This window comes from Symphodus melops (assembly GCF_947650265.1).
Source record: "Symphodus melops genome assembly, chromosome: 22".
NCBI classification, from domain to species: Eukaryota; Metazoa; Chordata; class Actinopteri; order Labriformes; family Labridae; genus Symphodus; species Symphodus melops.
The window spans coordinates 4,982,200-4,993,759 of record NC_136712.1 but is presented as its reverse complement, the minus strand read 5'-3'; the positions used below and the strand labels follow the sequence as shown (position 1 = coordinate 4,993,759).

At 39.2% G+C, this 11,560-nt stretch overlaps 1 protein-coding gene across 2 annotated transcripts in view; it reads right to left on the bottom strand.

The window, feature by feature from the left end:
* Positions 1-3,575: 3,575 nt before the first annotated feature.
* dcn (decorin) overlaps positions 3,576-11,560 on the bottom strand; it is a 155,757-nt gene continuing 147,772 nt past the window's right edge. For both annotated transcript variants that reach the window (XM_079335080.1, XM_079335081.1), the window contains 6 exons: positions 9,862-9,974; positions 8,200-8,413; positions 7,078-7,191; positions 6,641-6,734; positions 5,784-5,922; positions 3,576-4,740 (listed from right to left, as the gene is read on the bottom strand). In XM_079335080.1, coding sequence (XP_079191206.1) covers positions 4,540-4,740; positions 5,784-5,922; positions 6,641-6,734; positions 7,078-7,191; positions 8,200-8,413; positions 9,862-9,974 — 875 coding nt within the window. In that variant the 3' untranslated portion in view covers positions 3,576-4,539. The remainder of the gene's footprint in view (positions 4,741-5,783; positions 5,923-6,640; positions 6,735-7,077; positions 7,192-8,199; positions 8,414-9,861; positions 9,975-11,560) is intronic.

The window sequence follows — 11,560 nt, the reverse complement described above, 5'->3', positions numbered from 1 at the left end:
TGCAAATCTACTGCTTACAATCGAGGAATGTCTTCTGACAAAAGGGAACAGATGGAAATCCAAGCAAGCCTACCCTTAGCATATTAGCAAACAGGGCTATTCTTGGATCTCTTGGTGCACGCACACGCATACACACAAACACGCACACACCACACACACAGAGGCTTCTAATAAAACCTCAGACAGCACCCAGACACCACCTTCTGTTCCTGCCATGTGGCCGTGTGTTATTAGCACTGTACTAAACACAGAGAGCCTCATCCCCCGGCAGGCCGATGGATTCTCTCACCTTGTCTCTCACGTGTGCAGCAGGGGCAGAGTCAGACCTACAACTGCAAGAAGATCTTAGCAAAACAGACCGTGGTTGCTTAATTTGAAATGACCTACCTGTATCCTTCAAACTTAATTTCAAACAAATTATTGTACAAAACCCTGCTTTTGTGTGGTGTTTTTATACAAAATGACAAGTTAACACATTTTAAGGGGCTTAACACTTTTCTCCGATGTTGATAGAATCAGTAAGCCATTGTGCAGGTAACAACACAGTTATTTAGGCTAAATTAGTATTTTCAGAAATAGAATTGGGATGCATCTGTTTTCTTTGTCTCCGTCATGATGAGGCAGATGAGGTCTCTCTGGTTGCATAACTGCAGAAACTTTACCTACACACTCTCACATGTGCATGTGAAAACACACCAGGCAATGAATGCATGTGCAAATATGCCCATGGAAAGATAGTAGCACACAACAGTTTTCCTCAAAACTTCTACTTCAGGAGCTTTAAAAAAGAAAATAGACATCCCTTGGGATCTGGCAGATAAACACATTACACAGTACAGTACATCTCAACGCACATGTACCAGCACACATGAAACCTGGCAGCGGGCCTAAAGCTATACGTCTAAGTGCTTATGTTCTTTAGGATAGACGTATTTTCAAGAGATCAAGTTGCACCGTGCTCATGCATGTGTGTGTTTCAGGGTGTTTAAGCCGGCAAAGACTAAATGCTGTTGTTCTAATAACCACCACATGGGGGCAACAGGTTGAAGTGCATTCATACTGCTGTTAAACTGACTCTGAGGTGCTGGGATGAATGCCAGCTCTCAAACACTGATGCTTTTCAGTCTGTCCTCTGTGAAAAAAAAGACAGAACCCAACACCCAAATCATATCAGAGGTGGATGATTCTGAGCCAGTCAAAACTCTGAAATGTTCTTTTTTTCCACCAAACTGCTTTTCTGGGAAGGACGTTTGTACTATTTGTAATTTAACTCCACAAAAGAAGCATTTTAGGCAAAGATAGCGGTCTTTGTACTGAGTCCCAAAAGTGTCAAAGTTAACATTTTCAACTGAAATAGAAATTCAATTAGAAATGTCACTTGTTTTACAATAGTTTATTTTAACCCTCACACTGTCTTTATAAGTTTTGATGAATTTTCAAAATGTTGCAAGACAAATATTACGTAAGGGGAAAAAAAGAAAAGGGAAAACTGCTTTTGACATTTTCTGTGTTATGGGATTGCTAATTAGTTTTGGCGATTGTGTAAATATCCCATTGTGCTTTACTTTCATGCTTTGCACATTGTTACAGAGTACTTTTATGCCTAACAGTCTTTGAATAAAAAAAAATCAAACCCCTTTTGTATTTTACTTTGATTTATTTCCTTACTTTTAAATAAAAATGATAACACAGAATTTTAATTCTTATGTGTTCAGTTATTTTTTGATTAGATAGCATGTCGCTAATTTTGGTCATTTTGACCCTCTATACAAATTCAACAAGTGTTAATGAATATTGAGAAAACAATGCAGAGCAAACGAACAAGACTTTAATTCGTTGAAGTTTGGACTCCACTGCTGTGTAACGGTGTCTCAAAGGAGTTCAATTTCTTATTTCTTTAACCTAAATATTCCCCATTACAGTCTCTTTAATGACCGAGGAATCATAAATCAACGGCAGCTCAGAGGCCAGAAATGATCCTTGTACAAATATTTTTTTGAACCTCTGTCTACAAAACCCATCAATAAAGTTCGAGGCTGCAGCATGGAAAATTCAACCCCCATAAACTATTATTACTTTCTTCGACTCTCCGCTCCACACTGGATCTGTTAACATATCCAAGCAATTCACATTGTCTTCCCTCAGCAAAAAAAAGTCTATTATCAAATCTTCTGGTCTGTGCAAAGTTTGCACATTATCCTCTATGTCGGTTTTATGTCCACCAGGGGCTCAGGTTTCTACCCACAAACCATAGACACGGTGAACTGGAGACTGTAAAGTGAATGAAATGTCTGTCTGTTTGTATATATAGATGCATATATATCCTGTAAATGTATACACTACATCCAGTGATGGAGTGTACACAGACCTTTGGCCAATACATGCTGGGAATAGCTCCAGCCCCCTGAACTCTGTACAGGATTAAGGATCAACAAAATAGAACGAGATGTGCTTTGAATAAACAGTGTGTGTCACTCATTAGTAACATCATTCATTCTCTTCTGAAAAAACAATCATCGAAGGATGAAAGCTTTTTGGTTTTTTTTGCAATATTTTACTGTATAATCACTGTAGACAAAGCATTATGAATTCATAATACTACTTAGTGAGAGCCACACGAAGAGACTCATCTGTCCCTAAACTCATGTGCTCTATGAAACTTATACTCTGAGAATACCTGATGAATGGCTCACGTCAGTGTTTATGATATCAGACTTTTATAAATGGCCTATATCTTCTTTTTTTGACTGGAGTAAAGTGTAGTTGGTCAATTTATAGAATTCTTTACCTGACTTGTCACCAGATGACAAGAAACCAAACTATTAAAGGAAACTAGAGAAAGCATCTGATTGAGTGGAGTAGGATTCTAGGTGTTATGTATTTTTGAAAAGCTGTTTGTAAGTTGGACAGGAAACTGGTGAGAAAAAAACTACAAAAATGGAAAAACTTTGCTCTCAGTTGTTTGAGATTTTTTTTTCAAACGATTATATCAAGAAATAGCTAATTAAAAGGCACATCATTATTTTTGAAAAATCATGGTGACCTTTTGTCTTTTTCAGAACATTGCTTTGATATAAAAAAAACTAATTACTTGGGGCCCGAGGTCATGTGTTTGATTGAGTGTATTATCGTATATATACAATTTTTCAAACGTCTCACCTGTTTCTAAATAGACATTACCTGTGCCTCCTCTTGACCTTGTTCGCCAGGAAGCCGCTGCCCTCTTCGTATCTGTGCTGCAGTTATCACAGCGCCATCAAGCAACCAGGAGGACAAACTGTTAACAAAGCAGTTTCTATTCATTACATCCATGAAAAACAGCTACTTTTTCCATTAGTATTTTTATTTTTTTTTAGGACACCGTAGCTGGAGCCCCTGCTCCGGAAAAAAAGAAGAACACCTTCGTTGCTGATATATTAAGTCTGAGCTATGGTAAGTGCTTGTGCCTTTAAGCAATGAGAGAAGTTTTTTTATACAGCATTTATATACAGCATCTATACATACAACATTCATACCAAAATGGTTGCAGTGGGCATGCCAGTCCACATACACCCTCCTATTTTTCTTGACTCTTGAAAAAAAAAAAAAAAAAAAAAAAAAATGAAGGGCAGAAAAACAGAGAGAGAAATACATACAGGCATTAACAAGAGATTCCAGACAGAACCAGTTTTGAGTCAAAAGCACAAAAAAAGAGCATGCATATAAATCTTTGGAAAGTGGCTTATGTTTAAAACATATATGGTTTATTCTACATTTTAAGAAGCTACTTTCACCTTGTCCTTTGAATGGAACAACATACACTGGGAGAAGAACAAGGGACGGCATGTGATGAAGAAAATACACCCAGAACTAAATGAACACTGGAGAAGTAAGCACAAGAAATCACAATGTGATAGAAGTCACGGTTGCTTTTATCTCTACTTGGATTGAGTACAATACAAATAGAAACTCGGAGTTCTGTCAGGGAGTGCAGCGTGGTAATATCACACTCTGAATGCTAATCCTAGTACACAGGAAATATCTAGTACATTCTAGTATACCAGTTGTTAAAGGTATTGTAAAACACAAGTTAACCCCTTTGCTGCCTGCTCTACAGGTCAGCTCTCATACAATTCATACAATGGAAAGTTGATCTAACACATTTTTATTTATTTTTATTTTTAAAAGTTAGATGAAGTGAGATTGCAAATCTTTTTGGTTAAGAATCGCCTCTGAATTTCAAAACTCTTTCTTTACATGATATACTGTGTGTTTGTTTGTGTGTGAGAGAGCTTCACCGTAGTATGCTGGTGTTTGCTAATACTGTTTCACTGACTTTGAAGCAAAAATAATGAATATGATATGATGTGTTTGAGGTCCATGTAAGCAAACCTTTCAAAATGTGGGTTACTGACGTTGTATTTTGTGCGGAGGCAGTGTTGGTAGGGGTCAGTGTTTTGGGGCTGCGGTCAAACACGCACGCTTACGAAAACTTTCATGCACTCATTAACAATCACACCAATCCTCGCTGAGGCAAGCGGGACACTTCTTTTACTTCTTCTATTTCTTCCTGTAGTTGCCGAGCTGGATGGCGGAGCGGTCAAAGACGCAGCGGAAGGTGATTGGCTGGATTTCCCAGTAAGGCACGGGGTTGCTGAACAGACTGATGCCGGAGTACATGGCCTTCTTGCTGTTGAGGCCAGGAGGACAGAAGTCGCCTGTTCCCACAGCAGAAATCTTGTTGACATGGAGGTAGACCACCTAGAGAGAGGATTTAAATAATGACAAGCTTCGGTCACTGAGTGGAACGTAGATGGCAATATAACACAGCAGATAGAGAAGGTAATAATAAGTTATGAAATGAATAATAACACCTCCAGAGAGCCAGAAAGTTTGTTTTGTCTTCAGGATGTTAAAGTAAAGACAGCGGGTAAAGACTTCCTGCTGATCATGCTACAAAATATCTAAATACAAGCTGAAGCTTGCATGAATGTCAAATCTATTCTGTACTGCTGCTGTATGTGCTGCTGGGATTTAAAAAAACAAAACGGAACAAAAAAAACGTAAATTATACTTGGACACATTGTTGGTAAACATATTCCCTTCCTGTGTGCGATACTATTTTTATAGATCCTGGTAAGATTTTTATTCTTGGGTTTTTGCATAGAGGCATCCTAAATGTGGAAGTGTTTAATGTTATATTGAAATATACTAACAGTTAAAACCATTGTCTTTTAGTATAACATGATACTGCTGCTGACTGTTCTGTACAAAACTTCGAGTTTGCACAATCTGTGCTCATGTAAGTGTCGGGTATTCCCAGCATAAAGCTGGTTGGCAGATGTGCAATGCTGTGGTTCATTAGAAGTGAGTATAATCCCAATGAATTACAGGAAATTACCTCAAACAAGGTTTTATGGGGATGGGATTGATGCAACAGTCTGTTAACACTCCCACTTACTTCTAAAAATCTGTATGACAGGCTACCAACACTTTACCCAATAAACAAACTAAATGGATCCATGTGACATTTGTTGTGGAAGCCGTGGTTGATCTGTAACCGGGCAGAGCGACCCTTAACAAACCGAGTGCAAAAATGCAACAGAGTTAACTCAAACAGTATGACTTCAATGAGACAAAATGAGCTGTGTTTGAAGACAAGATCTGTTAAGCTCAAGAAGACATCAAGAGCTGGAACTATAAATGGTTGCAAAAGCAGTCTTCCTGTGATAGAGTTGATAAACCTGCATCGATAACTCTAAGTTGTAACCTCAAACGTAACTTTAATAAGAACAGTATTGTACCTGGATGTACTTGTGTTCAGACAGACCAGGAGGAACACTACTCAGAGCGTTGTTGTCGAGGTGCAGCTCTCGCAGGTGGGGGACATTAGTCAGCGTGCCATTTTCCACAGAGCTGATCTCATTGTAGCTCAGACCCAGCCTGCAGGAAAAGCAGAACATTAATGAGACGCTGTCTTTTTGTGTCCTGGCAAATTTCCAATTACAGATTTAAGAAATCAAGACATTGATATCAATGGTTGTTTTTGACTGTCAGAAGTATGATGTGATTATAAGATAATACAAAATAATGGTATGAACAAAGGAAACCAGAATGTAAAGTATCCTCTTAAATACTCTTTCATGATTCTCAGCTCTATTTGTTCAAGTTTAGTGTGGCATCCTTTTCATCTGAGCAGTCATCTTATAAACGCAGGATCATTTTATTTGATTTATTTTTTTTGATTATTCAAAAAAAGTTAAGGTCTCATGCTTTGTTATATAAATGCGAGCAACTCAAGTGAACCTAATACAAACCAGGGAATAAAAATGTAAGGGAGCATTAAAAATGGTGAGAAATTTTGTATTGTTAAAAAATCCTAGTTTGCTAAAAGGTTAGCTTGTGAGCTGGGCAACTACAGACATTTGCATCTACCCTGAGGGTTATGTCTCAATAATGTTTTAATGTTACAGCAGTAATCAGATAAAGATGAAAATTATTATGCAGCAAGTAAAACCATAAGTTAGCACACCTTACCTAAAATAATCTCCGTAAATTGAGGAACATTTTAATTCTAGTAAATTTATGGACACAGAGTATGCTGTTCAGCAATAGTGAGATAGCCTGGCTTCACACACAAAAAGTATATAATTGTCATTACTTGGCCAGGTTTTTGAGGCCCTGAAGGTTGCTACTGGTCACTTTGGTGATCTTGTTTCCATCCAGGTGGAGCTCAGAGAGAGAGCTGGGCAGACCTGAAAACCCACAAAACACCACAATCTACCTCAATGTCTGAAATTATGAAGCCACTTAGAAAAAGAATAGTTAGCAATCTGCATCAAAAATGTAAGCCCTGTTACATCCAAAAGATCCTTATTACTTGTCTTACTTTTCAAGACATCATCCCACCCTGAAAATTGCTGGCTCAAAATTACTTAGAATTAGAAGAGTTAGCATGTCACTGCACTGGAGACTGACGTTTAGGCATGCATTCTTTTGATAGAAGATTATTGTTTTTGGTCTGACTGGATTCAATTTGGATGAGGCCTAATTCTTTTATTCAAGACTTATTTGGGATAATAGATAATAGAAGTTTACCTTTGGGGATCTCAGTGATGCTAGTATCTGCAATGCGAATGTAAGAGACTTTCTTCAGGTCAGCAAAAGCACCGGCCTCAATTCCTGCGCTCTTCAGGGGGTTGGACCCGAGCTCTAAAAAGGAAAAAAAAATACAATTGAGGGCGTAGGAAGAAAGAGAACAGCAGTAATGGATCTTGGGTTAATTCTTCTCCTGGTGTGTTACGGGAACAAAGAGCTGAGTCATCAGTAAACAAAGTCTTGGGCAAGAGAACAGCTTATATTTGCAAAGCAAGTCTTTCTCCCTGCCAGATTTCCTGATTTGTCTCGCCTTATAACTTTATTGTCATCACATTTTGACTCCACACTTTTAACTTTGGTTGAGCAATGACAGATCGCACATTTTAATATGTGGATCAGGAAGTTTAAGATGTCTGAGATTAGTTGTCAAAGTTGCAAATGTAGCAAAACAAGGGGGAGGAAAATAAATCTATGATTCTTTTGCGGGAAATGAAAGAAAACATATGCTGTATTATAATGAATTAACAGGCTGCCACAGTCTGTAACAAACTGATCACTTCCAGACTGTGACTGTGTATAAATCGTGTCTCAGTGAAATTCCATGAAGAAAACTTTCCCCTCTGGTGTCTTTCTTTCCAAACAAACTCAATCAAATGTACCATTCCCAAGCAATTAACTACTGACTAGGTAACAATAAACAGAAAGACTGTTTGCAAACACACAACCTGCCCCAGGTTGGAGTACAAACACGAAATTTCATGATTCAAGTGGATCAATTGATTTCCTCCTGCCTTTGCAGAGTTGTACTTTCCCAAAAAAACTCAACAATAATCCTTAATTTAGTTGTGTTTCGTCTTGACTGACGCCTAAAGAGACACCAAAGTTTAATTTTAAAACAAAATTCTTCACACCTTCACAGTTATCTAACAACAGAGCCTTGTTTGCTGCCATTATGCAAAGACTCTGGAAATATGAAATTGAAAACCATGTATTCGCTTTGAGGAAAAATGTTTTGTACCATTCCTGCTGAATTTGAACCAGCTGCTTGAATAAAATGTACCATCCATACCAAAGTTATACCTTTCCTAATCTTTTGTCTAAACCAATTACATATCTTCATACCCATGACGATGACGCTGGACATGCCCTGGAAGGAGGACTTCTTGATCTTGGTGATTTCATTCTCGTGGATGCGCAACTCCTGCAGGCTCTTGGGCATGTTGGCTGGCATGTCTTTTAGCATGTTCTTGGACAGGTAGAGGCGCTGCAGCTTGGTCAGAGGGCTGAGGGCCTTGGCGTGGATGATGGTGATCTTGTTGTTCACCAGTATCAGAGCCTGTAAGAAAGATTACCAGACAACACATTTAAGAGTTTTTACAACATTTTTTAGAGAATCCTACTTTATCATTAGCATAAACCGTCTTATATCTTACATTTATTTTGGCCCTTTTGCCTTTATGGATAGGACAGTGGATAGGATAGGAAATCAGGAGAGAGGGGAGAGACATGCAGGAAATGAGCTGCAGGATGGATTTGAGCCTCTGTCGCCCGCTTGGGGTTCGACCTTTACGATTAAGCCACAAGTTCCCCTTTAACTGAATTATTAAGGGATTCAATCACCATGACAAAACCCACGGGTTTATCAAATGCCTTTGTGAGCTTGAGGTGGTCACACCAACTGCAGCCATGTTGGTTATCCAGAGCTAAAATAAAAGCAACCCTATCTGTGGTTAACTAAATAGCTTAGAATAATTTTAAAAAGTAAGCTCCAGAGGCCTGAAAGGCGTGTTTTCTGGGGTGTGAACATGTTTATTTCTTCAGTTAACTGTACATGTTTAATATGGGACCAATTTGGAATTGACTCACTTTTGGGGCCAGCCTCAAGTGGCCACTCTTTGAACTGTAGTTTTTGCACTTCTGCATTGAGTCCACTCTTCAGCCCAAGAGTTGTTTTCATTTCTGTTTTAGGAAATTTGAAACTCATTTGAAACCCACTACACTTCATTTGCCTTCCCTGTTTGTAGCTGTGAGACTAAACATCCACAGCTACAAATTTACCACCTGACATCAAAATATGTAACCTCCAGTTGATACAAAAACAAGACATTTTGAGTCCAACAGATGTTAGACACACCAACTCCGGACTTGCTTCTGTCAAGATGGAGAGCCAATTTCAAGCCCACGCTGTTGCATTTTTTTAAAGGTACGTCCTTCCTGCTGTTCCAACCTCGTGGAAGTAGACACACTTCAATGTGAGGTATGTGGATCACTCCCGGGAGAGGTCAGTTACATTACAGTGGAAACACCTCCTGCTGTAAGCTAGAGGTATTTATTGCAAGTGGCAAAAACAGTCAGAGGATTTTTCAGGCATGAGGGTGTAAGGCCTACGGGTGAATACTTTCCATGCACCTGGTGAGTGGAGATTGATTGTAAAGGTTGGAGGAAAGGGCAGATGATTGGAGTTGGATGATCGGAAGAGGGGGTTGAAGTGGGGTTTATGTCTTATAATTTGCTCTTGTCATTAATTGCCAGTCAGCCTTCTATAGAAATGTTCTCTTGACACTTCAGCACTGACTATGTTTCTCAGTTTGTATATTCAAAGAATAAACCTACGAAAATGAATTAATAACCACATTTTCCATGTTTGTTCCTAAGTAAGCTCTCAAGAAAATGACCTTTTTTGGTATCATGAGTTTTTTGTTGCAGAGGATTTTGAATAAGTTACATAAGACACTTTACATAACATGAGTAGTAATACACAAATGGAAGGAAAATGTGTCTTACATGAAGTCCTTTCAGATTCTTGAAGTCGTTCTCCTTGATCTCTGTGATCTTGTTGTTCTGCAGGTCCAGCAGTGTGGTGTCAGATGGGATGTCCCCAGGAACAGCCTTCAGACCTGATAATAAGTAATAAGTAAGATATTGTTTAATTAGATGAAGGTTATGAGTCTGTGATGCAAACACATCCATCAGAATGATGGACTATGGAGAACTGAGTTTGAGGGGATGTGGTGATGCTGGGTTAACCGCACTCTGACCACAACAGGAAATGGATTCCAAACCTATTTGTCTCAGGGAGTTTGACTTTTATCAATCTTTTTAAATCTTGTCTGTTGGTTTGCTTTGATCAGATTGACACACAGTGAAACACTTTGTCTCAGCACATCAGCTTTATTTGATGGAGTTGAACACGTTTTTTGAAGAGTAACTAAAGATCATTCTAAGCTGCTTTCAACTTGAATAATTGTTATGGACCATCAAAACACAAAGAATACGAATCAGACCTGGATAAGCAACAAAGAGAGAAAGATAATGTATAGCTTTGCTCTGAAACAACAAAGTCTGCCTTGTCATCCTTGAATGCTACACGTAGCCTCAATGATAGGGTGGAGAATGGGTTTCATGGTGGCATTCCAAAGGCACCAAATACGTTTTTGATGTGTGACCAGGCACACATGGTGGAAATGGACCTCGAAAACAAATTTCCTTTGGAGAAAGTAAGCGGCTGCATACCTGGACACTGAGCTAACGCTTGGTTGTTTTGCTTGGACTTTATCACACCACGTCATGGCTGATGTGACACAGAAAATGGCTTCTGTTGTGTAAGATTTGCTTAAAAAAATAAAGCAAAGACAGCTGGGAGCAATGTTCTCCAGCATCCATAATTCTCATAATGTGCAGTTTTGGAGAAAGAGGCATGGAATAAACTGTTTTACACAGAAACTTGCAAGGCTGTACGTTTGTCAGATACATTTGTCCTCAAAGCTTGTGACGACTTCTGTTGCGCTCATCCAAACACGACTCCCAGCTCTGTTTTCTGCTCTGTCAGCTTTTCCAAATGTGCAGAGGATGACCCACAAAAGCATCACAGCTGTTTGTGGTCACCACAATCATTACAGCACCAAACTGTCTACCTCCATAATTGTGCACACACTTTTTAGTTTAATTGCTCAACACTAAAAGCTAGACTTTCTCATGCTTTGCGCTATCATCTTAGATTATTTTTTTTCAATCTTTGTTTGACAATTTGACATTGCCCCTGAATGTCACTTTATAAACTCAAATGTAATTCCGATAATCCACAAAATTTGGAATGGTTAGCTGACTGTCTTGCCCAGACCTGCTATATGTGCGTGTTCATTTAAGTGTTAAATCTGTGTGTTTTTAATATGCGAGTGTGTGTGTGTTTGTGGACATGCCAGCAGATCTGGGGAACAGATGGAGGCTCGAGGCCAACAGTTCTGATCCAGCCACGGAGCTGCGTCTCCTGGGTAAAGTGCTTCCTTAGACTGGGGCCCCTGCTGCAGGACAGACTGATGTAATGGAACCGACCTTACCCTGAACATCACTCTCTCCAGCAGTCTGACGCTCCGACTGTCGAACCACCTGCCTGTCTAGGTCTGTAAACCCTTTTCCATTCCACCGACAGAACCCTGGCTCTTTTACGCTTACAAAACCGAATGTGATTTGACCCTGTTAGCTC